The 27,996-nt window shown below is 48.5% G+C and overlaps 1 protein-coding gene across 1 annotated transcript; it reads left to right on the forward strand.

Annotated features, from left to right (window-relative positions):
- STRA8 (stimulated by retinoic acid 8) lies at positions 1-27,022 on the forward strand. Its single transcript, XM_030826541.1, has 9 exons — positions 1-60; positions 8,553-8,750; positions 10,780-10,855; positions 11,325-11,409; positions 13,320-13,346; positions 14,460-14,745; positions 20,173-20,246; positions 23,475-23,586; positions 26,780-27,022. Exons 1-9 carry the CDS (start codon positions 1-3, stop codon positions 26,849-26,851), a joined length of 990 nt encoding a protein of 329 aa, XP_030682401.1. The 3' UTR covers positions 26,852-27,022.
- The last annotated feature ends 974 nt before the right edge of the window (positions 27,023-27,996 follow it).

Raw genomic sequence — 27,996 nt, forward strand, 5'->3', positions numbered from 1 at the left:
ATGGGGAAGATTGACATGGACAAGATCCTCATTTTCAATCAAGAAATCAGGCTGTGGCAGGTAAGTAAGCTTCTTAGTAACTTTCCCCCCAGGACTACATTTTTTCTGGGTGCACATCTGCTTGTGTGTGTGGCAGTGCTTGGGGCGGGAGGTGGGGTGACTACATGAAAGGTTGCGGCAGGTCAGAGGTCAGTTTCCAAACCACTCTGTGTCATCTCGGTGCAAGGATACGGCTCCCCACGACAGAGCTTCACAAACTCCTAGGTCCCCAGCAACACTGCAGGTAGGGCTGGTGGTGGGAGGTTGGTGGTGGGAGGTGTGGGCAGGCCCAGGAGAGAAAAGACAGGGAGTAGGGGTGGAGTGGGGCGGTGACAAGCTCCTTAAAGCCCTGAGCGACCCTAGGTCGAGGGCTGCATGAGAGCCAGAAGTGGGGCAGCGACCCAAGCAGAATTTTGGAGTGAAATGAACATTTTAAATTTTCCTAGTAAGGCCTGTCTCTACAAAAAAAATTAAAAATTAGCATGGTGTGGTGGTGTGGGCCTGCAGTCCCAGCTACTCAGGAGGCTGAGGCAGGAGAATCGCTCGAGCCCGGGAATTCGAGGCTGCAATGAGGCTGCAGTGCACTCCAACCTGGGCGACAGAATGAGAACCTGTCTCAGGAAAAAAAAAGTGCTAGAAGGGGAGAATGAGAATTGACCCTTACTGGAAGGTTTTTCTGTTTTTATGCGACGGTTTCTTTATATGTGGGACATCATCTCATTGACGTCAAACTTCATGAGTGTCTAAGCCTGCCAGGTACCCTATTGCGTGCCTTCCGTAGGGGCTCGTTGATAGTCCTCTCAGTCCCTGAGAGGTGGATTCTAATCCGCAATCCCCTGCTACGCTGCTAAGCCTGTGACCCCTGTTTCACCCCTGCCTCAGGAGGGAAGGAGCTCACCCATCAGATGGCAGCAAGGGGGCGCCTGGGCGGAGCCATGCGTCTTGCACCGTGCACCGGCCCTGAGCCGGGCACTTCGAGGGGCTTGGTCCTGCCTCTGCTACCAAATGTGCAGGGCCTCGCTGGTACCCCCACCAGTGTCAACCAGATATAGTAGGATCATGAGCATCACGAAATATTTCAGGATATAAGCATACAAGCAAAAAGAAGCCTAAACGAGAGTACATCTATATTTGGGGAGCAAAAATGATTTTTTTCCAAACTGAAAGAATAGCTACTTCCTATTACCCAGAGTGAACCCCTTTTCTCTCTTATTCTTGATATTTTAATCCGAGCTATTAAAGGTCCCTTCTCTGCACCCCATTTTCTCCCCCCATCCTCTATTTCTTCCTGCCTTATTTAAAATGCTATTTCCCTCTCTCCTTTTATGCGTTTATTTCCTTCATGCCGTTTTCTCATGTTTTCGCTTGAGACAGCGAGCCTGGTATTTTGATTCCTTTATCTAAGGGGTTTTCCCTAACGCTCAGGACAACCCTGTAAGCTGGTGCCATTGCCCTATTTGAGAGATGAGAAAACTGGGGCTCAGTGCCAGGTGAGTGGAACCAGCTGGAGGGCATCTACTTAGTCCTCCTTGGACACACGAAGGCTGTGTGGAGCCCCTGAGCTGATTACTGACGCGGGGGTCCCCTCCCTGACCCCTCGCGACCCTGCGAGGTGAGTCAGCCCCGCCCCTCCCTCTTCTCTCTCCTCCCTTTTCTGTCGCCTTCGGACAACTTGTAACACTGTTTCTTCCACTGCCCACACGCCCATTGGCCCGTCACCGCGCATTCCCATTGGCTGTGGCGGCCGGGGACAGGGCCGCGATTGGTCCCCACCCCTGTAACGAGGTGCCAGGTCTGTTTTCTGACCTTGACAGGAGCCGCGATCCCCACTCCGGCGCACGAAGCCGGGTTACTGCTGTCCCGGGAGTGGGGACGTCGCGTGCACCGTCGGCGAGTAAGTATCCTTTGAACTCTCCTCTCCAGAAAGGTGCCCTTGGGCATATGAGTGTTTGTGCAGACATGAAATAATTCAGTGCAGTGGAGCCAAACAGGTGAACTTTTAGCGCGGGGTTCACAGGAGCCTTTTGTATCCGTCATCATGGCTACCTACATTTTTGAGACTGATTCTGGATGATGGTGATTGTTATTATCATTTTGAGACGGAGTTTCGCTCTTGTCACCCAGGCTGGAGTGCAATGGCGCGATCTCAGCTCACTGCAACCTCCGCCTCCCGGGTTCAAGCGATTCTCCTGCCTCAGCCTCCTGAGTAGCTGGAACTACAGGTGTGAGCCACCACGCCCGGCTAATTTTTTGTATTTCTAGTAGAGACAGGGGTTTCACCGTGTTGGCCGGGCTGCTCTCAAACTCCTGACCTCAGGTGATCCGTCCACCTTGGCTTCCCAAAGTTCTGGGATTACAGGCATGAGCCACCACACCCAGCCAATTCTGGATTATTTTTACATAATTTGATATAGATAGAGAATCAAAGGAAGCTGTCTGTGGGTTGTAGTACATTATCCAGTGTATTATATTGTCTGGGGCTTGCTAATGAGAATGGATCACACTCAAATATTTTGTGGACTGATGCTTAAAAATGAACATTTCTCTGAAACTTGGAGAAGGTGAGGGCATTTTTTTAAAGTTTAGTCTAGGGAGTTTTTTAAATATCAGCTTTGAGTGGATATTAAATAGTATTTTAATAGGAAAATATGTGGTAATGAAAGTATGCTCTGCTTTATAGATGACAATTAATGAAAAATATGTCATGTGACAGTGTTAATCCTCACAAAATGCCCTTTTAGAAGAAGGTATCAACAAAGCTGCCTTCTAACTTTGTTAGACTGAAAGGTTATGTTTGGCAAGCTGATCTCATGAACAAGGTTGAACACAGCAATAAGTTTTGGTTTTGTTTGTTCACTTGTTTGCTTTTAGACAGAATCTCACTCTGTCACCCAGGCTGGAGTGCAGCAGCACGATCTCAGCTCACTGCAACCTCTGCTTCCCAGGCTCAAATGATCCTCCCAACTCAGCCTCCTGGGTGGCTGGGACTACAGGCACATGACACCCGGATAATTTTTTTATTTTTTGTAGAAATGGGGTTCGGCCACGTTGCCCAGGCTGGTCTCAAACTCCTGAGCTCAAGTGATCCTCCTGCCTCAGCCTCCCAAAGTGCTAGGATTACAGGCAAGAGCCACTGTGCCTGGGCAGCAATAAGTTTTTTAAAGGGGAAAATATGTTAGAGCTATGGCCATTCTGAAAGGCCTAGTATTATTTGGGGCTCCAGTTTCCTGCAGAATAAATGGGCTTTGCACAGGGAAAGTGTTCAGTAAACATTTGTTCATAAACATAAGGAAGTCTCCAAAATTCCTTAAGATGAAACTTCTCATACTACTATGTGCTCCATACCCCACTTCTATTGGTTTTGAGTGGCTTATGTTTTATTATTATTATTATTATTATTATTATTATTATTATTATTGCTCCAGATGCTCATAGAATCATGATCATGACTTTTTTTTTTTTTTTTTTGAGACAGAGTTTCACTCTTATCGCCCAGGTTGGAGTACAGTGGCATGATCTCGGCTCACTGCAACCTCCACCTCCTGGGTTCAAGTGATTCTCCTGCCTCAGCTTCCTGAGTAACTGAGATTACAGGTGCCTGCCACCACACCAGCTAATTTTTCTATTTTTAGTAAGAGACGGGGTTTCACCATGTTGGCCAGGCTGGTCTCGAACTCCTTACCTCAAATGATTCGCCTGCCTCGGCCCCCCAATGTGCTGGGATTACAGGCGTGAGCCACCGCGCCCGGCTGATCATGACCTTTTAAAAATGAAAACGTTCAGACTATAATCTAGTTAAAGAATTTTTACCTCCTTTATGCAGGTAAAGAAATTAAGGCCAGACATGGTGGCTCATGCCTGTAATCCCAGCACTTTGGGAGGCCAAGATAGGAGGATCACTTGAGCCCAGGAGTTCAAGACCAACCTGGGCAACATAGTGAGACCCCATCTCTACAGAAAAATTTAGCCAGGCCCAGTGGTGCATGTCTGTAGTCCCAGCTACCCAGGAGGATGAGGTGGAAGGATCACTTGAGCCTAGGAGTTTGAGGCTGCAATGAGCCTAGGAGTTCAAGGCTGCAACGAGCCATGAGCTTGCCACTGCATTCCAGCCTGGGCAATGGAGCGAGACCATATCTCAAAAGAAAGAGGAAAAAAAAAAAACTTAAGAACTAGAGGCCAGAGGTGGTGGCTCATATTTGTAATGCCAACACTTTAGGAGGCTGAGGTGGGAGGTTCACTTGAGCCCAGGCATTCAAGACCAGCCCGGGCAACATAGTGAGACCCCATCTTTATTTTTATATGTATATATATATATGTGTGTGTGTGTGTGTGTGTGTGTGTGAACTAGAGAGATTTCTTGCCTCATCCAAAGTCACAAGATCACAAAGTTGGTTAGCCTGAAGATATGGTTATGACCCAGGTCTCAAGCCAATCCATAACCCAACTTGCCTTTCCCTTTACCAGTTCATCCCATCTTTGACTGTCTCTGCATCATCCTTAATATTAGCTTCCTTCAAACTACTGTCTCTGTACTGAGTTTCCTCAATTCTTGCTCATTTTAGATGCCCAAACATTCACATTCACCTCTCCAAGCATGCCCAGTTTTCCAAGTCTGGATAGGATATCCAGCTTCTTCACCCTGTATAATCTTCACTATCTTTCTTAATTAACATCACCTTGAAAGAGATTTTGAAGGCTTCTCAATGGCATGCAGAGAGGTCTTTTGGGTTAGGGTGGAACTAAGATGTTATTTCTCCTCCGCCCACCAAGCTTTTCTCTTAATCTTTATTTTCCTTTAGCTCATTCAACCCAGTGTCTCTGCCCTTGGGAGATTTTTGTCTTAGTAGTCCAGGCAATAGAATTCTTCGTGGTTTTAGTTTGGGAGAGGCAGCCAAGAAAGGGAAGCTTGAGTTAATCATCTATGTCTATGCATGGTACCACTTCCTGGGAGGGACACAACTGATGCTTGACACACAGGTGCCGACCAAAGATTTTACTAAGTTGTTGCCGGAACATAATTGAGTTAGAAACCAGTGTGGCCTGGGACTGGGAAGCTCATTAAAGGAATTGGGACTTAAACTGGGAATTGAAGGGCAGGTTGGCTCTAGATCATAGAAACTGAAGACAGGGGCAGAGAGAGATGGTATTATAGATGGAAGAAGGGGCAGTGGGTCATGGAATAAAGATTGGTGAGCAGGGGAGCAAACCAAAGGGGCAATTGGGAGATTCTGAGTTTTCAAGGCTATTAAAATGCAGTTCCAGGCCCTAGGGAGGTTCCAGAGTATTTTCTCTACTGTGATATAATTCCTTACACTGCTGGGAGCAGTTTCTTCGACATACTTTGCAACTGCAGAGGGCTTTTAGGAGAGCCAAGTTTTGTTTTTAAAAAACAGATTACTTCTTGATCTCATTTTTACAATAGTTAGCTCCCCCTTTCACAGTATGTTTCATTCCCCCTTCCTAGCCAAACGGCTAATCTTGGAATAAGGCGGAGGGTCCTGCCCTCCTCTCCCCATCCTAGACAGTAACTTCTGAGGCACTTGTTCCAGGCGAGCCAGCCCTTCACACAAATCACAGGTGCTGACGGGACAGACCCAAGTGTATTATTAGATAAAAAGAGCTCTGTCCGCCGGGCGCGGTGGCTCACGCTTGTAAACCCTGCACTTTGGGAGGCTGAGGCGGGCGGATCAGGAGGTCAGGAGCTCGACACCAGCCTGACCAACATGGTGAAACCCCATCTCTCCTAAAAATATGAAAATTAGCCAGGCGTGGTGGTGTGCGCCTATGATCCCAGCTACTCAGGGGGCTGAGGCAGGAGAATCGCTTGAACCCGGGAGGCGGAGGTTGCAGTGAGCTGAGATCACGGCACTGCACTCCAACCCAGGCGACAGAGCGAGACTCTGTCTCAAAAGAAAAAAAAAAAAAAGAGCTCTGTCTAACAAAGATCTACCTAAGACTCTGTCAGGGCCACAGACAAGAAAAAAATTCCAAGTCAATCGAAATAACTTGGAAAGAATGCCTTATGCGGATCATAGCACAGTGGTTCCTAGTAGTGAGCAGGAGGCAGGATCTAGAGGGAAGACATTGAAAATCACTCAAGGTCTAATTAAGAGTAACATTTCCAGGGCTTGATTCTGCCCTTAAAGCAGAGGAGAAGAGTCATCTCCCATCTTTCCTGCGGTGTGCCCCCTCCCTGAGCCAAGGCGGGGGTGGAAATTTCCCCCAGCTCCTGAACAGGTGGCGCCTGGGGGCAGGCAAGATGGAGGCCATGGCTTCAGGCAGCTTGGCCAGCATGGTCTGGGGCTGTCCCCGCCCCTAGGAGCAAGCAGCCCTGGCGGCCCCTAGAGGCAACTGGTGGGAAGTCTGCCCCCTATTGGGGAGGCAGAGGACTGCACCTTTGTCCAAGGCTGAAACTGTCCACACAGCCATCCAGGAATTGCAGGCTGAGCGTGTTTGGGCAGAAGGGAGGACACCCGGCACTGGCAATGGGAGAACTCCATATTCCCTACAAGCCCAGAGGCCTGTGGTGTTAGTATCCTGAGACTGTTAGAGAACTTGAGGTCCTGGGAGGAACCTGTTATTTTTATATCTCTGTTCATGTAGAACAGTGCTTCCCACCCGCTTCCCTTTTTCTGTATGTTAACCTAAATCCCCTGGTGTCCAGACACATCTGCTACTCCTTACTTTAAACAAGTAAAAACAAAAAACAAAAAAAACCTATATTCTTCTGTTCAAAAGTTTCTCATTTTCCCTGGGGAGTTCAAAATCTTCACAGTTTCACTTTACTTCCTATTAAAGATTAGTTGGTATCTGGAAATCGAAGACCATGAAGGCATAGGCTTTAATCTAATATAACCCTGGAGCTGGGCTTGAGGGGCCTCTGCAGATTCGTGCTGTTTTCCCTTGGAAGATACCACAGTGTAACTCCTGGTAACAGATGTGACAGAGACATGCAGGGACCAGCATGGGCAACCACAGCATCACTGTTCCCATCTTCCTGCCCTGTTCCAAAAAGCAAAACAAGGAAAAGTCGATACTCTGGGGAAGAGCAGATTATTGATGAGAAGTTGTTTTCTGACCTAAAAAGTGTTTCAACATCCCACACTGCCTGATTGGGTTTACCATCTCTTTGGCCTATTTTCCATACTAAAACATAGTGGGAAAGGTGTCTTCCATCTCCCTTCCCCATAATCCCTTAATGAAGATTCTGTTTCCTGCTGCTGCCAGCTGTGGTGATGCTTGACACACAAATCAAAAGTTAGCGGTGGCTCTCAAATTGTGAAAGTATAAGAATCACCCTGGGAACTGCACGCTGGGTTCAGATCCAGTGTTTTCAAGGCAGGGCCTGGGCATGTATATTTTCAACAGTCTCTGCAGGTGACCCTAACATACCTCAAAATTAACAAACCCCTGGCGGAGGTCATGCATTGTCTCTGTACGGACTGAGCTCAGCGGGGAGTGGACCTAGCGGAAACCTCTCACTGTAATTCATCAGAAACTCCAGCACTGAGCACCTAATGGGGGCCAGGCTCTGTGTTATGCACTGAGGGTACAGAAGTGACGAAGTCGCAGCCTCTCTGTCCAAAGAGCGGGCAGGCTAGTGGGGAGTAGATCTCTGAGTGGTGGGGTGAGGCCTGATGGAAGGGTCTATGGCTCAGGTAAAAGGCCCTGGCCCCTGTATCTTATTAAAACAATTACATGTCAGTCCCAGAATCGCCTCTCCTAGGGAAGGGCTTCTGGCTTGTAAGCTCAGATGTAACAAAGAAGGACACAGTGATCATCTCCAGAACCCAATAGAGTCAAGATAAGGCAAAATGGCTTTCAATTCTCTGTCTTCGGGTGACTTCTTGCTTGCACAAGTGGTAAAGTGAATTTTCTTGTTTTCTTTTTTTTTTTCCTTGAGGTATATCACAGAAAAATTCACGAGTCTAAAGTGTACCCCTTGAGGGATTTTTTTTCATATGCATACACCTGTGTAACTACTACCCACATCAAAGAGGGGGCATTCTTAAGGTAGAAAAGACCTCAGTGGGGACAAGTACCTGTTCGGCTTTGAACAGACTTAAGTAAAGCCTGAGATCTCAGGGTATGGGTGCTCTCCTTGGCCAAGCTTAAAATTAATCCCTGAAATTAACGAGAGTCTGGTGAGTACCTGCAATGTGTTGGAACCTTTCGAGGTAAGTTCCAGGGCCCCTCAACTCTTAAGTCCTATATGGGTGGTTTGCAATTTTAGGAGTTGAATTTCAAAAACAGAATTTGTGTTGACCCTGTATAATCTCCATCTACTTTTCTTAATTAGCAATTGACCAACATCACCTTCAAAGGGCTTTTGTAAACTTCTCAAATTTCTCTCACTGTAAATCTTGCCAATAACTGAATTCATGAGGCAGCGAATTTGGGGCCCTTACTTGGGAAGGGTACCTCCTTTCTGCCTGCCTCAATTTGCCTTCCTTTTCCTTTAATATTGTATTTTTATTATCTAGGGCAAAGAAAAGCATAATATTACATTACAGCTTATAATGGCAACCCCTGAAGAAAACAGCAATCCCCATGACAGAGCGACACCCCAGCTGCCAGCACAGCTGCAGGAGCTTGAGCATCGGGTGGCCCGGAGACGGCTGTCCCAGGCCCGCCACCGAGCCACCCTGGCAGCGCTCTTCAATAACCTCAGGAAGACAGTGTACTCTCAGTCTGATCTCACAGCCTCAAAGGTATGGGGACCTGGAGGAGGAGAGGGGACATTTCCATGGGGGAGGAGACGTTTTCACGTGTGGAGGGACTGTGCTGCAAGGCAGGGACTGGCCTGGAGCTGCCACTTCTGCTGGGGTAGTGACAAATGCCCTAGACAGGGTAATTTATAAACAACAGAAGTCTATTGCTCCCGGTTCTGGAGCCTGTGAAGTCCAAGACAAAGGTGTCATCCGATTGGGTGTCTGGTGAGGGCATGCTCTCTGGTTCACAGACAGGGCTGTCTTGCTGTGTCCTCACATGGGGGAAAGACAAACAGGTTCCCTCAGGACTCTTTTATAAGGGCACCAATCACCTTAATCACCTTCCAAAAGCCCCCACCTCTTAATACTATCATATCGGGGATTGGGTCTCAACATACTAAATTTTGGGGGGACACAAACATTCAGACCACAGCAGGTGAAGAATCATCTTTCCACCCTACGAACAAGCCCAAGATGCTGGAAATCAGTCAGCCCCTGGTTCCAAGTCCTTGCTGACCCAACAGCATCAACATGAGCTCTGGGACTGGGGAGAGCAAAACACGTAGGAGTGCTCAGGGAGCTTGCAATCCACCATATCATCATGCAGCTGCAGTTCCCTTCACCTTCTCTTTGGGCTGGCAGAGCACTGTGACTCCAGCCCCACTCAAGTCTCCTTTTTAGGCACCCACCAGAATCCTTGGAATCTAGAATGTCAAATACCAGGCTGCTCTGCCCCCAGCTGCTTTGGGGTCCCGCCCATGCCCACCCCACACTCTGGCCACGTCTCACTACAGCAGTTCCCTGAGCCAGGCCTGCCTCTCATGGCCTCTGTGTCTCTGCCCCTGCAGTTAGCTCTGCCTTTGGGATTCTGTGCACACTTCAAAGCTGGGCTTGGCTCACTCTGCTTAGCTGCCCTGCTCCATGGAATCTTCCGGACCCCTCCAGTTGGACTATTCCTTCCTCCTTGTACATTTCCACAGCCCTTTGCTTCTACCCCTTGTTAGTACCTACTTAATTCCATCTTGTGTTATGAGGGGTTGTTTCCACGCTTGTCTTACCTGTCAGAGGTCAGCACCCTGAGAGTGTGGACTGTCTTATGTACTCTGTATCCCTGGGACTTAGCACACAGTTTTGCCCTTGTACATGCCCAAGGGATGCATGCAGCCTCTGACAGATATAGATGATCAGCCTAATAAACAACATTTAGCATTTCTCATTTTTGAATAATCTTGCTGTTACCATTTTGACTTTAATAATGTTACATACAGGAAGGAAGGAGGGAAGAAGGAAGGAAGAGGAGGGAAAGAAAAAGGAAGGAAGGAAAGGAAGGGAGGGAGGGAGGGAAAAAAGGAAGGAAGTTGGAAGGGAGGAAGGAAGGAAGGAGGGAAAAAAGGAAGGAAGTTGGAAGGAAGGAAGGAAGGAAGGAAGGAAGGAAGGAAGGGGGGACGGAGGGAGGGACGGAGGGGAGCAGAAGGGAGGGGAGGGAGGGAAGGAGAGAGGGAAAAAGGGAAAGAGGGAAATTTAGAGTTCAGGTTGACAGCATTTGATAAGTTTTTAGATCATCTGGAGCGTATGCAGTTAGCAGGTAAAAATAGTGGGAGAATAGGACATTTAATATTAACTAGCCCTTTGCACAAGGTTACAACTGAGCTGAAGTCTAGCTCTGCTTTGTGCAAGCCTGGGGTTGACATTCATGCAGAATGCGCCTCTTCCATCCCTCCTTATTCCACCTTCAAGCCGCCTCTGTAGTCATTTGCCTTTCTACAGCACTAGCAATTTGCTGAATAAAGCTTAACTCTTTCTAAATCCTTTGGCATTTCGGTGAGAACCCATTCCTAGGCTACAAACAAAACTTCATGCCTCCTGTGCATCAGAACAAACTTCCTATTCTTTTTACTGACAAGGTTAAGGGATGTGACTTTGCATCTGAGGGAGTGTGGCCTCAGCCCTGGGAAGGGATTCCTGGGTCCACAAAACCAGTCTCTGCAGCGAGAGGCTGGCTTTAAGCATTGTCTCTGTCTATCCTCAGTGGCAGGTTCTGAATAAGGCAAAGAGTCATATTCCGGAACTGGAGCAAACCCTGGATAATTTGCTGAAGCTGAAAGGTAATGGATCCCTACTTGCCAATCCCATCTCCCTCCCTGGAGAAAACCGGTTCTGTTTTTCTATTGAAAACAGAAGTTGGGTTACAATGAATCAATGAATATTTATTGAGGGCTTACTGTGTGCCAGGAACTGTGCTTGGGCCAATGTTGAGGGTCCCTGTCCTTAGTGAGCCTGCAGTCCAGCAAGACCGGCCAGGGTCACCAGGCCATGAGACTTTGATGAGTTCCCTACTGGAGTGCTGCCAAAGGCACCTGATCTCATCTTCAGAGGCCAGAGGAAAAGTGGGCTGCTGCTTGTCTAAGGCTCTCCCCTCACATCTAGAAGGAGAAACTGGGCCCTCGTCTCCCTAATGCTGACCCTGGAGGGTTCAGGGTCCCACCCACAGCCCACCTGGGCCAGAAGGGTGGGAAAGACTCAACAGAGGCCTGACTTTTCTCTTTGTGTTCCTGGCCTTCAACTCCCCGATAGCATCCTTCAACCTGGAAGATGGGCATGCAAGCAGCTTAGAGGAGGTCAAGAAAGGATACGCCAGCATGTATTCTGGAAATGACAGGTAAGACACCACAAACCCCAGGAAGTTGGGGACCTGCTGTGTCCTCACAGCCATCAGTACTGTCTGGTGGCAACTCACCCTTCCTCTCCAGCCTGCAGAACCATCAGGGCTGCTGCTCACCATTCAAAACAGCCATATGCTGGAGACCATTCCTTTCTCTTTTATTCCAGTAACATGCATCAATTTTTTCCCAATTATAAAAATGATACATGCTTATCACAGAATATGCAGAAAATACACAAAAGCCAGAAAATAGAAAACATGTATTGTCCCAGAACTCAAAGAAAATCAATGTTAATTTTCAGGAAAATCCATCAAGTTTTTTAAAAATGTTGCACATTATTCTTTAGAGAAATGAGACCATAGTGTTTACATTATATTATAGCTTTTTCCATATGTATTTTTTAAAGCCACAACTAATGGCTTTCTTGGAGGATACATATGACAATCAGGAAAATGCAAATCTCAGTCTATATTCCAAGCCTCCTGGGAACCTAAGAAAAGCTAACTTAAACTTCAGCAAGGAAAAGGAACCATGGTACACCCAGGTGTCACAAATGCTGAAAGGGGAACATTATTAATATGTCACATTCATACTTTGAAGGAGAAACTGATTTGAGAAATGTACTTTTATGATCTCATGGTTTTTTGTTTTTGTTTTTGTTTTGTTTTGTTTTTTGAGATGGAGTCTCGCTCTGTCACCCAGGCTGGAGTGCAGTGGCATGATCTCAGTTCACTGCCATCTCTGCCTCCCAGGTTCAAGAGCTTCTCCTGCCTCAGGCTCCCAAGTAGCTGGGATTACAGGCACCCGCCATCATGCCTGGCTAGTTTTTGTATTTTTAGTAGAGACGGGGTTTCACCATGTTGGCCAAGCTGGTCTCAAACTCGTGACCTCAAGGTATCTTCCCGCCTTGGCCTCCCAAAGTGTTGGGATTACAGGCGTAAGCCACTGCTCCCAGCCGAGCTTGCTTTTTTGACTCAACATGGTACCTTGGGGATTATTCCTGTAAGTATAAAGAGATCCTGGGTGCAGGTCCTGACTTTTCCAAATTATATCCTATTGTTTCATTCTCTTCAAGGTGTCTTTTGAAGAGCAGAATTTGCAAATTTTGATGAGTCCAATTTATCCTTTTTTTAATAGATGAGCTTTTTGTTTAAACCTAAGTATGTCATTTTTTCATGTTATTGTAAATGACACTTTTTAAAATTTCAATTTCCAATTGTTCATTGCTACTATGTAGCAATATTATTGATTTTTATATTCTGATATTGTCTTCTGCAAACTTGCTAAACTCCCTTCTTGGTTCTAATGACATGTGAGTAGATTATTTGAGATTTTTCTACACAGATAATCACACTGTCTGCAGATAAAGACAGATTTGTTTCTTCTGCTCCAATGTATATTCCTTTAATTTTTTTGCTTGCCTTACTGGACTGGCTAGAACCTCCAGAACAATTTTGAATAGAAGTAGTAAGAGTGGACAGTCTCATCTTATTCCTGATGGAGAGGGGAAACTGTCTTTTGCCATTAAGCACGATGTTAGCGGTAGGTTTTTTGGAGATACCCTTTATCAGGTTAACAAAGCTCCTTTTTATTCCTAGTTTGCTGAGAGTTTTTATCATGCATGGATGTTGATTTTGTCAGATGCTTTTTCCGCATCTATTGAGGTTTTTCTTCTGTAGTCTGTTGATATGGTGAATTGCATTGATTGATTTTCAAATGTTGAACCAGTTCTCTTGCATTCCTAGGAAAAAGCTCATTTGGTCATGATATGTACACCTACACACACACACATACATATACATGTATACTTGCTAAAGTTGCTAAGAATTTCTTGTCCATGTTCACGAGGGATATTAATCTATAGTTGTCTTGTTTCTGTTTTCTTTCCCAGCCTGCTTTCAAACAGTTTTCCTCAGAATGGTTCCTCCCCTTGGTGCCCAATTGAGGCAGTCAGGAAGGGTGCTGAGGAAGAGGAAGATGAGGAAGAGGAAGATCAAGAAGAAGAGGAGGAGGAAGACGAAGAGGAGGAGGAGGAAGAGGAGGAGGAGGAAGAGGAGGAGGAAGAAGAGGAGGAGGAGGAAGAGGAGAAAAAAGTGATCTTATACTCCCCAGGCACTTTGTCGCCTGACCTCATGGAATTTGAACGGTGTGAACAGTTGGGTGGGGTGGCTTTGTGCACCCATGGAGCTCCCTCCCATGGGGAAGAGGACAGAGGCTCCGGCTGGGGTATGCTGCAACTGTGTACCCCAGCTGGAGCGCATGGTTCAGACTAGGCCCTGAATCACGAAATCTCCAGGATTTTCATATGGGAGGGGCTCAGGGGCAGGACTGGCAGAGAGGCTAGAGAAATAGTCTCGAAGCTACATTAGCATAGCACATACACTCATACAGTGTTTTTACTTAGACTGAGTGTTTATTTGGGGTGCCTTGTGGGGGGCACAGCTGATGGTGATTATGAGGGCTAACCCCTCTCTCCCCCAAAACACATACCCCCACAAGTCCGCACTGCTCTTATAGTAGGAAAGATGGAGAATGGCTGGCTCAGACGTCCCTTGCCACTGCCTCCTCCATAGACTCAAAGCCCCTCAGCAGCCATGCTGGCTTCCAGAGGAGTTGGCTCAATAGCAGGAGGCTCTCTCCACAGCCGAGCCTGACTTTCGGGCTGCAGGTTAAAGTTGGAGTCCTATCATGCCAGTACATTCATGGGCTCAGAATTTTCAAGAATATTCCCTTAGGATGAGAGCTGAGGCAGCTACGCCTCTTATCTGCTTCTGTCTAACACAGAAGGCTTCATGGGCAGGGACTGGGAGAACTTGGGGAGGGGCCCCAAAGCCCAAGTCTATGTCCTTCATGGCCCCCAAGAAGGCTGCTGCTCTCCAAGGGCCCAAGGGCCAGGGGCGTGCAGAGTCAGAGAAATCTAAGCCCTTGGTGAGCCGTGGCGCCGTGGCCGGGCCTGTGTGCTGTGGTACACGCCATGAACCGAATCCCGAGGAGACGCTTCGAAAGGGAGCTTTAGGGGTGCGAGACGGCGCCGCTTCTGTTCCAGGTATCTCAACTTTTACAAACAGACGATGGACCTTCTGACTGGCAGCGGGATCATTACCCCGCAGGAGGCGGCGCTGCCCATCGTCTCCGCGGCCATCTCCCACCTGTGGCAGAACCTCTCGGAGGAGAGAAAGGCCAGCCTCTGGCAGGCCTGGGCGCAGAAGCACCGCGGCCATGCGACCCTGGCGGAGGCCTGCCGAGAGCCGGCCTGTGCTGAGGGCAGCGTGAAGGACAGCGGTGTGGACAGCCAGGGTGCCAGCTGCTCGCTGGTCTCCACGCCCGAGGAGGTGAGCAGGCCCACCGGGGTGGCGTGGATGGGGCGCAGGAACCACTCTCGCCCTCGCCCGGGGACACCAGGGCTTTGCATTTAGCAGGTTGGAGGTGCAGTTTGCCTTCTGGCTCCCAAGGTAGGTTTCTGATTTTCTTTCTTTTTTTCTTTTTTTTTTTTTTTTTTGAGACGGAGTCTTGCTCTGTCGCCCATGCTGGAGTGCAGTGGGGCGATCTCGGTTCACTGCAAGCTCCGCCTCCCGGGTTCACGCCATTCTCCTGCCTCAGCCTCCAGAGTAGCTGGGACTACAGGCGCGCGCCACCACGCCCGGCTAATTTTTTTGTATTTTTAGTAGAGACGGGGTTTCACTGTGTTAGCCAGGATGGTCTCGATCTCCTGACCTCGTGATCCGCCCGCCTCGGCCTTCCAAAGTGCTGGGAACTCAGGCGTGAGCCACCGCGCCTGGCCGGTTTCTGATTTTCTAATCCCTGGGGCCAGGGAACAGCATTTGTTTTTCTGCAGTTAGTTTCCTGGCCTTTCCCTGGGGATGGCAGAAGACAAGGCTTTGGAGGTTGTCTCAGTTGGGATTCTTTGGGCTGCCAGGGCCTAGATTATTAAACCACGAAGAAATGCACTCCTCACACCCGGGGAGGTCCCAGGCAGGCGGAGGAGCTCACCATGTCCGCGTAGATTCAGGCCTCCCTTGGCTCTGCTCAGTTTCTTATCTTTCCCTACCCTCCCCACCTCCCCCGGCCCCTGTGGCTGTGGAACGGCAGCTAGAGCAATCCAACTGTCATTCTTCCTACTCTACATCAGGTAAGACAAAGATTTCCTAGGAAAGCTCTTTCTTAAGAGTTAAGGGGCCGGGCGCGGTGGCTCACGCTTGTAATCCCAGCACTTTGGGAGGCCGAGGCGGGCGGATCACGAGGTCAGAAGATCGAGACCACGGTGAAACCCCCTCTCTACTAAAAATACAAAAAAAAAAAAAAATTAGCCGGGCGTAGTGGCGGGCGCCTGTAGTCCCAGCTACTCGGACAGGCTGAGGCAGGAGAATGGTGTGAACCCAGGAGGCGGAGCTTGCAGTGAGCCGAGATCTCGCCACTGCACTCCAGCCTGGGTGAGAGAGCGAGACTCCGTCTCAAAAAAAAAAAAAAAAAAGAGTTAAGGAAGAACTTTTCCAGAACCGCTCCTCCCCTCTCATTGGCTTGAACTGGCCAAATTGCCAGCCTGCTGAGCCAATGACTGGCCATAGAGAGGATCACACTTGGACCAATCAGATCCAGCCCTTGAAAGGCGGTCAGTTCCCACCCCAAAGATCACTGGGACAGCTCTGTGAAGGGGAGGTTACCACAACTGCTACCGTAAATACATTTCTCAGCGTTCAGAACGCTAGTCAGAATGGCCGTGGCCATAGTCTGCAAAGCAGAGCATCAGGTAGCATTTGAGGTCTCCCTGCAAGGAGATAAAAGTGGGCTCACAGCTGCTTTTCCAGTATGAGGACAGCCTCAGAACACTGCTCTACCACACGGCCCGCGCTCGCTCCTCTAGCCCAGGAGCAGCCGATTCGCACTCTGCACATACCCTGTGCTTCGTGGACATTTAGCATCCATGGCTTCTGCCTGATACATGCCATCCCCTTGCCCTGACTTTCCAAATGCTCCTCAGTCGGGGCGCCTTTGAGGAGACCACATGCTAGTTTCCCAGTGTCTCTCTGTGGAGCCTTAGGGCCAGAGAGCGTCCGATTGTCTCTGACCCTGGAGTTACAGCCCTGGAATGCCTCCGTTTTATAGAAGGTTCCTCAGCTATCAGGCCCAAGCCTGGACAACGACAGAGGTGTCACCCATTCCTGTCCTTCCAGTTTTCAGGCCTAACCAGCAGTGTGACTTGCCCAGAACTCCCAGCTCCCGCTTCAGTGACTGTATCTCTCTCATCACACATTTTTTCACATTACTCTGTCTTTTGGTCACCTGTTGATGGTCAACCCTCCATTATTTCCCCTGATGCTTCTCAACTGAATCACCTGTGGAGTTTTTTTTAAAAGTCAGGTGCCTGGCCGGGCGCAGTGGCTCACGCCTGTAATCCCAGCACTTCGGGAGGCCGAGCAAGGTGGGAGCAATGCTTGAGCCCAGGAGTTTGAGACCAGCCTGGGCAACACAGTGAGACTGCGTCTCTACTAAAAACTTAAAAGAGCGGTGTGGTGGTGTACACCTGTAGTCCCAGGTACTCAGGAGGCTGAGGCAGGAGGATCCTTTGAACCCAGGAGGTCAAGGCTGCAGTAAGCTATGATCGTGTCACTGCACTCCAGCATGGCAACAGAGCAAGACTAAAAAAAAAAAAACTCAGGGGCCGGGCTGCTATCCCAGACACACTGAATCAGAGCCTCTGAGGGTGGGGCCTCAGGATCTGCGTTTTTAACAAGCTTCCCTCGTGGCTGGTGCAGTGGGTCCTATTGGAGGGAACTCCTGGTGCAGATGTTCAATGGCCTACCAGCTACTGCCTTGGTCCTTTCCCCGACCTCCAAGCATTGGTCCACCAGACTGTGGCTTCTGATCTGGTTTTCCTCTGATGTTGGGTCCACCATAAGAAGATGTGCGTTCTGTTCCATGATGGCTCAAAAAAAGCCAGATGATTAGGACCTCATACCCAAGGCATGTATGAAAGGGCAGCCAACAGATGTGTTTACAGCCCCAAAGTGCCAAGCCCTGGAGTCTCACACAAAGAAAATGAACGGAAAATACAATCATGGGCTACATAAAGACGTTTTGGGCAACAACAGACCACATATACAATGGTGGTCACACAAGATGATAATGGAGTATATATGGAAACCTGATATATGGCACTTGATATTGGCATTGCACATCAAGTAGGGGAAATAATTGATATTCAGTAATGGAACTTGGATTTTTGGTTTTCCGTATGAAAAGATATATATAAATAAATATATGGGCTGGGCGTGGTGACCCCAGTCTGTAATTCCAGCACTTTGGGAGGCTGAGGTGGGTGGATCATCTGAGGTCAGGAGTTCGAGACCAGCCTGGCCAAAATGGTGACACACCATCTTTACTAAAAATACAAAAATTAGCTGGGTGTGGTGGCGAGCACCTGTAATCCCAGCTACTCGGGAGGCTGAGGCAGGAGAATCGCTTGAACCTGGGAAGTGGAGGTTGCAGTGAGTCGAGATCATGCCATTGCACTCCAGCCTGGGTGACAAGAGTAAAACTCTGTCTCAAAAAAGAAAAGATAAATATATGTATATATGCCATCTAGGTTTGCATAAGTACACTCTGTGATGTTCACATGACAAAGTTGCCTAAGGACACATTTCTCAGAACTTATCCCCATCAGTAAGTGATGCATGACAGTATCTACCAAATGCCTGAGCAATTCTGCCAAACTTGACTGTGCCAGCATGCACATTTCCTCAGGAAGAACACATCCAAAGAGAAAACAACCAGAATCTAATGTCTCCAAATCATGGAAAAAGCTTTTCTGGGTTTTTCAGGGAGGCCTTTGGGCTGATGTTTTTTGGGTATTAAGAGAAGCTGGCAGCAGATTCCCTCAGCTGTGGCCAGAAGCAGGGCTCCGCCTGCACTGCTGTGCCCAGGTTTAGGCCAGGCCAGGGCTGGGCGATAAAGTAGGCAGAACAGAGAACTCCCATGCCCAAGGCAGGGACAAAGCCACAGTTACTCCTGCTGTGCAGTGACACTGCTGCAGCCCCTGGTCCACCTGGAGAGGTTCTGCTGCAGAACTGTTGTGTTAGAGGCCAGCAGCAGGGTCAGATGGGCCCAGGAGGCTCTGGACTGCTCCATTTCAGTTCAGAGATGAGCTGCCCTGTGAGTGTGGTGGCACTCTGGAAAGGCTATGGAGCCTGGTCTGGGGTCCCCTCTCAGGCTGGCTTGTGAGGGGGATTTGCACAGGTGAGCACAATGTGTGGCCTGCAACTTTGGTGGGCTGATTGCTTAAGGACAGGAATTTCAGTTCTGGGCCCCTGTTTCAGGCCTGCCAGGGAGCAACATGTAGCTGATAGGCTTCAGAGCTGATGGACACTGAAGCACAGGTCTTTCTGTGGCCCCTTTCCAGATCCTCTTTGAAATGACCACAGAGATATCAAGTAGAAGGACAACAGAAAATGTCCAGAAAACTAAGAGAGGGGCCAGAGTCCCAAGGGATTCAGTTCCAGGAAGTCAATTGAAGGAAGACTGAAAGGGCAGACACCAATCGTCTTGGAAGAGCTGTGTGTTGCAGGAAGGGAAGAGGAGAGGAGAGACCCTGGTGGAACCTGCCAGTACCTGCCACCTCAGGGTCAGAGAACTTCCTCTCCTCTCCTCTCCTAGGCGTGATTGCCAGTGCAAAGGGGATGTCAGTTAAAGTAAAGCATGCCCAATTCAATTTTTAATACAAAAACGTCCCATGCATGATTCAAAACATTCTTATACTAAAAATTGTTCATTCTTTATCTGAAATTCAAAATGTAACTAGGCATCCTGTATTTGTATTTGCTAAATCTGGCAGTCATGTAAGTGTAAATCATGTTTCTGTAACATATTTAATATTCTCTAACACATTAGGGGGAAGCAGGATGAAAAACTGTCTAAATAGCAAGATTCCAAATTGGAAATATATATTATAGACCTAGGGAAGTGACTGGAGAGAATTACATTAATGTGTCAACAATGGATATCTGGGTGGGATTGTTTCTCAGTAATTCTTATTTTCTTGATCTGTTTCTATTGTCCAAAATTTCCACAATGAACATGTATGTCTCTTATAAAGCAGATAATGTTCAATTATGTGCCAGGTATGTCTGTTATAAAGTGGATAATGTTCAAATGTAACTAGATACTTCACATACATTATCTTACTTAATTCTTGGAATAGCCCTGTGAGTAGACACTGATGTGATTCCTGTTTTATAGAGGAGGATTTGTGAGATGAAGTAACTCATCCCAGGTCACACAGCTAGCAAGGGGCAGGCCTGGGAGGTGGCCTGCCTGCAGCCTAACCCAGAGCCTTCCTGACCCTCTGGATTCAGCTGCCCTGGCATGAGACTGCTAGACTGGGGACCCTGGGCTCCAATAATCTGTCCACCTTGGGAGGTTTTGATGAGGTTTTTCTCAATGGTAAACTGAGGCTCTGGTAATTGCATCTCACACCTGAGCTCCTACCTTCTTCAGCAAGAGAAGTCACAATCCCCATTTCTTCCTGTCCCTCACAGCCACCTCCAGGGTTGGCAGTTTGTCCTGGGCACTCTAGAGTTTAGCATTCACCCCCTAGAAAGAACAGCAAGCAGAGCCCCTGGGTGTGGGCCCCGGCTCTGACATGCATGCCCTCTGGGGTGTGGTGTAAAGAGAGAGCCTTTCCACTCATCTCTCCCCAGCAGCCCAGGGCAAGCATGAAATTGTCAAGTTATTTCCCACACATGAAGTGCTGTGCTTTCTTTCAGATCCTTTTTGAGGATGCCTTTGATGTGGCAAGCTTCCTGGACAAAAGTGAGGTTCCGAGTACATCTAGCTCCAGGTGAGGAAGAGGGTATGAGATAGCATGTGCCCCTGTGTGGGTGGATGTGAGATTGTGTGTGTGCGGGTGTGTATGTGTGAGTTTGCATGTGCATGAATGTGGTAAGTCAGAGAGAGAGAGACAGAGAGAGGAGTGTGTGTGCGTGCACCCCTGCTGGGGTGTTCAGGGGCCTCTCCTCTGCAGTCCCTAGATGGGTGTTGTATTAGTCCATTCTCACGCTGCTACAAAGAACTACCTGAGACTGGGTAATTTATAAAGAAAAGAGGTTTAAGTGACTCACAGTTCCACAGGCTGTAAAAGAGGCATGGCTGGGGAAACATGATCATGGTGGAAGGCAAAGGGGAAACCTGTATATCCTCACATGGAGACAGGAGAGAGAGTGAAGGGGGAAGTGCTATACACTTTTCAAACAACAAGATCTTGTGAGAATTCTGTCAAGAGAACAGCAAGGGGGACATCTACCTCCATGATTCAGTCACACCCCCCCTCACCAGGCCCCTCCTTCAACACATGGGGATTATAATTCAATAGGAGATTTGGGTGGGGACACAGAGCCAAATCAGATGTGGTGCCTAATTCAGTGGGTATTCTTGGGGATCCACCTTTTTTCTGTGATTGGAAGTGAGCTGGTCCTAGGATTGTGTCATTGCCCTGGGGATGACATTATCTGTGGCATTTTCAGAGTAGAAAATTCTTCCATCCTGGCACAGGGCTGGGACATACCAGGTTATCAGCTGTAGGTTGTGGAAACTCATCTGTTCACTTTGCACCCTATTCCCAGTGTGTGTTAGTCCTGCTAACCTCCACTGAGGGCTGCTGTATCCCTGCCTTAAGTCCATTATATACTAAATGCCATAGGCCGGATGGCTTATAAACAACAGAAATGTATTTCTCACAGTTCTGGAGGTTGGGGAGTCTACGATCAAGGTGCCAGCAGAGTCAGAGCCTCGGTTTTTCACAGACAGCACCTTCTGGATAAAACTTCACATGGGGTAGGGGCAAGGAATCTCTCTGGAACCTGTTTCTTTTAAAAAAAATTTTTTTTTTTCTAAGACAGAGTCTCACTCTGTCACCCAGGCTGGAGTGCAGTGCTGTGATCTTGGCTCACTGCAACCTCCACCTCCTGGGTTCAAGTGATTCTCCTGCCTCAGCCTGCCAAGTAGCTGGGATTACAGGTGCATGCCACTATGCTCGGCTAATTTTTGTATTTTTAGCAGAGACAGGATTTTGTCATGTTGGCTGGGCTGGTCTCGAACCCCTGACCTCAGATGATCCACCCACCTCAGCTCCCCAACTGCTAGGATTACAGGCATGAGCCACAGCACCTGGCTCTGGGGCCTGTTTTATAAGGGCACTAATCCCATCATGAGGGGCCCATCTTCATGCCCTAGTCTATGATCTCCCAGAGCCCCCCACCTCCTAACACCATCACCTTGGGGGTTAGGCTTCAGCATATGAATTTTGGAAGAACACAAACTATCAGTCTGTAGCACCTAGGGCAGCTTGCGGGCAGGTTCTCCCAGCTGACCTGGAAGGAGAAGGCGGGGAGGGGGCTCTGGGGCACAGAGAATAAGGGCCAATATGCAAACAGGCATGGGCCCTGAGTTTAGGGGACTCTCTGAGTTCTGCAAAGGGGGGTTGCTGCTTTTCATGGTGCTGATGGGAACAGATATGGAAGGAGGGGAGAAAAGGATAGCTGACCCAATGAAGTGGGAAGACACAAAATAGGATGTGAAAAGATTTTAAAACAAGAAGCAGCTTGACTAACAGTGTCCCAAAGGTGTGTTTTCTGAGAGACATCCTTTAGGACTGAAATTCCCTTGCTGCTTTGCTTGAAAAACCTGTGGTCTTAGGGCCTGAAGGCACAGGTTCTTCAGATACCTGTGCTGCTATCACGGCTAAAAAGAATCCTGGACATTTATTTTTCTGCTTTGGGGGTGAGAGGGACATATCCTTGTGATCCCAATGAATAACTCATTGTGCTCTCAAGGGGAGCTTGGCCTATGGGTGCCTGTGAGGCCTTGGAGCCAAAGCCGTCCCTAGTAACCCAGCTGGCCTTTCAGCAGAGCTTCAGGCAAACCACACATCAGCATTTTCCCTCCATTCTCCCTGTTCCACCCGGGCCTAGATGGACTTGGGGAGAAGTGGGATTGTTGGAGGAGGGCTTTGTCCTCTCCAAATCGACCTTACAGAGGGACTCAAGCACTTCTCAGCTGTGAGTGGAGTTTCATTTTGCTTCAATTGGCTGGAAAAGACATTCCTGTTTCTGGCTGAGCTTGGACTGCAAAGACAACCATCGAGAAGCTGCCAGCCTGTCCTTGCCAAGCAATATTCAGAACTCCCTGCCCTGCTAATGGAACAGAAAAACAACCTATTAAAAATGTTCCACTTTCCCTAGAAAAGTCAGGGGTTGCTGCCAGAGGGTTCCTCAGCTGACTGCAGTGCCTCATCCCGGGAGGAAGTGAGGGCTGCCTACTGACTCACAGTGAGTGCCAGCTGTCCTACAGACACACAGCCTCTGTGCTCTAAGAAGCCCTTTGAAGCAGGGTCCACATTGCAGGGCCTGGCTCTTAGCGGGCATTTCTAAATGTTGCATGAGCCCCTGCCACCTTTCCTGAAGGTTGAGCTAACTTATCATCTTCTGAGGCCCTGCAATAACAGTTGCTGTCAGCTTTTGAAGGATTTTAATGTCTGCTTCCAAACTGTGCTGCTTATGGTGACATAAGCTCAAGTCACACGGGGCTTCTCCCCTTGTCCCAGGCAGGCAGGAGAAAAAGAGCCTGCACAACAGGCCTCCTTCCTGCACCAGGACTTGAGTTCCACGTTAGACCCGCTGAGCAGTGGCAACTCAGCGAACTGAACTCAAGATGTGCGGCGTGCTCCAGAGCTGCCTCAGCAGCCACAGTGGAACCAGAACCGTGGGGGCATTCTGCAGAAGATTGACTAAGGGATAGAGGAACTCTTATTCCCTTGTTCCAGTGGCCACAGCTCAGAACACTAAATTAGGGCACAGGAGCCTATCTCACCACAGTCTCGATTTTCCAGGAGATTCCAGACATGATATGTGAGCAGAGGTAACACAAACCTTTCAAGGAGAGGTCTAGGCTGTCTGAGAATTTACAAGTGCTTGGTTCATACTGTAACCCAAATCTTTCAGGGGAGGGAGAAGCAGAGTTGAAAGATCAGGATCCTGAATCTTTGTTGTCTCTTCTTCCTTTCTGTTGTCAGTTCAGTGCTTGCCAGCTGCAACCCAGAAAACCCAGAGGAGAAGTTTCAGCTCTATATGCAGATCATCGACTTTTTTAAAGGCCTTAGCTGTGCAAACACTCAAGTAAAGCAGGTAGGATGGAGTAGAGGGCCATGGTACCTCTGCCCACCTTGCTTAGATAGCAAAAAGGGCTCTTAAGGGCAGCCCCCTAAACTCACCCAAATCATACCATGAGGAGCCACTGGGCAGGGACACTTCATTCTCTCTGGCTTGCTTCATGGATAGTCACCTTCAGCCTGGCGCATCCTATAGAATGAAGGGAAGATAGCTAGGGAAACAGGAAAGACAGAGAGGTGTCCTCTAGGGCAGGGGTTCCCCAACTCCGAGGCCACAGACCAGTACAGATCTATGGCTTGCTAAGAACAGAGCTGCACAGCAGAAGGTGAGCATGACAGTCTGAGCTTTGCCTCCTGTCAGATCAGTGGCAGTGTTAAATTCTCATAGGAGCGCAGACCCTGTTATGAACTGCTCATGCAAGGGGTCTAGGTTGCTGTCTCCTTATGAGAATCTAACTAATGTCTGATGATCTGAGGTGGAAGGGTTTCATCCTGAAACCACCCTTGCACCCCAGGTCTGTGGAAAAATTGTCTTCCGTAAAACTGGTCCCTGGTGCCATAAAGGTTGGGAACCACTGCTCAAAGGCAGACCGCGACTGGGAGCCCTTTGAAGCAGGAACCCGATCCCAGGGGCCTGACTCTCAGCAAGCATTCATAAATGTTGTGTGAACCCTTGACACCTTCCCAAAACGCTGGGCTATTTCATCATCTTCTACAGTCTTCATCATCTTCAGTAATATTTGCTGTCAGCTTTTGAAGGATATTAATGTCTGCTTCCAAATTGTTCCACTTACAGTGATATGAGCAGTGGGACTCTTGGTTAGGAGGGCCATTCCTGGAAGCTTTTGTCGGAGAAGGGGGGTTATACCTGAGCCACAAGGGGGCAGGTCCTTTCAGATTCATAGTCATGGATTTTTCTTTACTAATTTAGCAATAACACAACTGTTTATTTAAAAGGTAAGTTATAATAATAGCAAATGTTTGTCTAAAAATAGTCAAGACACCTGTTCAATAGGCTAAGGTATAACTTGCCCTTTTCCAACTAAGTCTTCATTTCCTTCTGCTGGGACCACAGCGAATCCTTACGTGGAGCCCTTCCTTGCAGTTTGCTCTCCCCTTCCCACCAATCCTTGGGTGATTGTCCTCTGGACCGGTTGTCCCCTCTTTCTCTCAGATACAGTTAAATTAGCCCACTTTATCAAGACTTTGAGAATAGACAAAAAGGACAATCTTTGCTTCCCCTCCTTCTCCACATATGGCAGAAAAGATAACAAGCAGGGATTCTAGTATCCATACAAAGCAAAGGTATGGCTGGGCGCAGTGGCTCATGCCTGGAATCCCAGGACTTTGGGAGGCTGAGGTGGGAAGATCACTTGAGCCCAGGATTTCAAGACCAGTCTGGACAACATGGCAAAACCTCATCACTACAAAAAATACAAAAATTAGCTGGGTGTGGTGGTACATGCCTGTAGTCCCAGCTACTCAGGAGGCTGAGTTGGGAGGATTGTTTGAGCCTACAAGGCAGAGGTTACAGTGAGCTGAGATCACGCCACTGTACTCCAGCCTGGGCAACAGAGTGAGACTCTCTCCAAACAACAACAACAACAACAACAGAACAAAGCAAAGATACCAAACTTCAGCACTCCTAGGTTCCTGATGCCTCAGTGTTGCAAGAGCGGGCCCCAGAAATCTGTATTTGGAATGAGCTGTCCAAGTGGCTCTGGGGCAGGAGGACTCAGGCTTTGATAGACTCTGGTGTAAACAGAAAAGTTGCATTCACCTCCCAACCTCTGCCATTGTCTTCCCGCTGGACAAGGGGCCCACATGATTTGCCTGGAGACTGTGGTCCCACCTCCCTGACACTCTTGATCCCTATTTTTCTGCCCCTATCAGGAGAGCATGGTGAATGGGAACTGCTTCTCCAGGGCAGGAAAGGCTCAGTTTGTGGAGGTCATCCCCACTATCAGGATATCACCCTTGGGACCAGGTCCCACATTCATTAGATGGTTGACTGGGGTCAGGGATGCCACCTGGTTCCATGGGGATCAACCCTGATCTGCAGGGCCGACAAGTTACAGGGGTCATTTTCTGCTGGGATGGAGACAGACAGAAGGAGCAAAACCTCAGGAACATATTTTTAGAGGAAGAAGTCATGGAGAGTCCTGAGGTGTTGGCTGGGATCACTGTTTACAGTGTCCCTTTAGGGACTGAGAAACCCTTGCTAAGCAAACAGTGCTGCTGCTTTTTTTTTCACCCAGGCTGGTGTGTAGTCATGGTGTGATCTTGGCTCACTGCAACCTCTGTCTCCCGGGTTCAAGCAATTCTCGTGCCACGGCCTCCCGAGTAGCTGGGATTACAGGCGCACACCACCACACCCGGCTAATTTTTTTGTATTTTTAGTAGAGACAGGGTTTCGCCATGTTGGCCAGGCTGGTCTCGAACTCCTAACCTCAAGTGATCCGCCTGCCTTGGCCTCCCAAAGTGCTGGGATTACAGGCATTGAGCCACCATGACCAGCCGCAGTGCTGCTGCTTAAAAAAAATATCATCTCCTAATAGATAACCCATAAACATGGCATAAAATTTACAAGTTACCAAAAGATATACAATGGACACTTAGTCTCTCTCTCTTCCTTGCTTCCTACCCCATACCCTCCCCCAGAGGCAACGACAGTGACCAGTTTCTTGTACACTCATCCAAAGATATTCTATAGATATTATATATTCTTTCAAACACAAATAGTAGTAGCCTATAGTACACATTGCTTTGCACTTTGCCCTTTGTAAATAGTGTATCCCACAGAGAGCATGCTGTCTCATTATTTTTGTTGGAAATGAGCTGCATGGTGTTTCACTGGTGGGAGCACCATGGTGCAGTGCACCGTCTTCTATTGATGAGCATTTGGATAAAGCCTTATGAGGTCCTCTGTCTCTCTTGTGTGACCCTGGAAATCCCCAGGATAAAAAAGAAGCCAGTTCTGCTGTGTCCTTTCTGGAGGTCATAAAGTGCTGAGTTGAGTGAAATGGAAATGGGACCTTCCCCCTTAGAGCCTTTGCTTCCTGGCCCAAGCTGGCGGTGAAAATGCAGCCAAAGAGACGTAGGATAGAGTCTGGGGGCTGGGCACACCAGAGTTGCAGGAGCCTTCCTATCTGCCTGGGGCCCGAGACCCACAGATAAAAAGTGAACCTCTTCCACCCTGTGTCTTGCAGGAAGCATCCTTTCCCGTTGACGAAGAGATGATCATGTTGCAGTGCACAGAGACCTTTGACGATGATTTGTAATGCAGAAGAGGAGCTGCGAGGGGAGGGACTGAACGAGGTGGGCAGTTCCCAAGGTTGAATGCTGGCAGCTAAGGTTGCACCTGCCTTGGCCTCCAAGACTCTTTGGAGTGGGTTGTTCCAGAAGCATTTTGATGATTTTAGTTTCTGATTATTATAAAGTATAAGAGAAGCATGGCCTTGTGTTGGTCTTTTGGGGCTGTTTGGCACAAAGGGCTGGACTGCTGCTATTGTCCTCCTATTAAGGGGGTACAAAGTACAGCTGGGGCCCAGGCCATGGGCCTTTCAAAGAGGACAGGCAGGATCTGTCCTTGGAGGTGATATAATGCCAGGTACTTTCAGCATGTCCTGGGCACAGGGCATTGCCCTGATGGGTTCTAGAGAGTTCCAGAGCCCACCTGCTCATCCTGCACACTCCGAGAGCCAGGGGCAGTGCTGACCTCAACCCTGTGCCACAGGACAGCTGGGTGGAACCAGATTCATCTGCTGCTCCTGGTAATAAAGTCACCTGAACAGGACCTACAGTGAGGTCCCGGGGTTCTGAGGGCTTTCTGGTGAGGCTTCTGGGCAAAGGGTGCATACATGTACCTGGGCTTGGACACTGGGGGTGAGGGTGAATTTTATGTGTCAACCTGGCTAGTCTGTGATACCCAGGAATTTGGTCAAACGTTATTTTAGATGTTTCTGTGAAGGTATTGTTAATGAAATTGACATTTAAGTCGGGAGACTTCCAGTAAAGCAGATGATCCTCAGAATGCTTCCTATAGGTTGAAGGCCTGAATCGAAAGAGACCGACCTCCCGGGAGAAAGAGGGAATCCTGCCAGCAGTCCGACTTTGGACTTGAACTGCGGCTCTTCCCAGCCTGCCAGCCCGCCTTGCAGATTTTAGACTTGCACCTCCACAACTGCATGGGTCCCTTCCTTAAAATAAATATTTCACTTCTCTCTTTCTCTGTATCCACATACATACATATCTTACTGGTTCTACTTCTCTGGAGAACCTAGACTAATGCAGGGTGTGCAGGGAGAATGGGCTTGCATGGCTCTTTACAGTTTTCAAGGCATCATAGCAGCTCCTCCCCTCCACTGAGGCCCTCCCAAAGGCTTGGACTGTGTTATCTCCTAGCGAGCCTGAAATGCAGGCTAAG

The sequence above is a fragment of the Nomascus leucogenys genome, chromosome 13 (assembly GCF_006542625.1).
Source record: "Nomascus leucogenys isolate Asia chromosome 13, Asia_NLE_v1, whole genome shotgun sequence".
NCBI classification, from domain to species: Eukaryota; Metazoa; Chordata; class Mammalia; order Primates; family Hylobatidae; genus Nomascus; species Nomascus leucogenys.

What these genes read in the sequence shown, in the direction of transcription:
- STRA8 (XM_030826541.1), top strand. Translation starts at nt 1, where the DNA reads ATGGGGAAGATTGACATGGACAAGATCCTCATTTTCAATCAAGAAATC. An exon ending in CTGATCTCACAGCCTCAAAG is followed by an intron (nt 8,751 to 10,779) that starts GTATGGGGACCT and finishes GTCTATCCTCAG; the next exon opens with TGGCAGGTTCTGAATAAGGC. An exon ending in TGGTCTCCACGCCCGAGGAG is followed by an intron (nt 14,746 to 20,172) that starts GTGAGCAGGCCC and finishes GCTTTCTTTCAG; the next exon opens with ATCCTTTTTGAGGATGCCTT.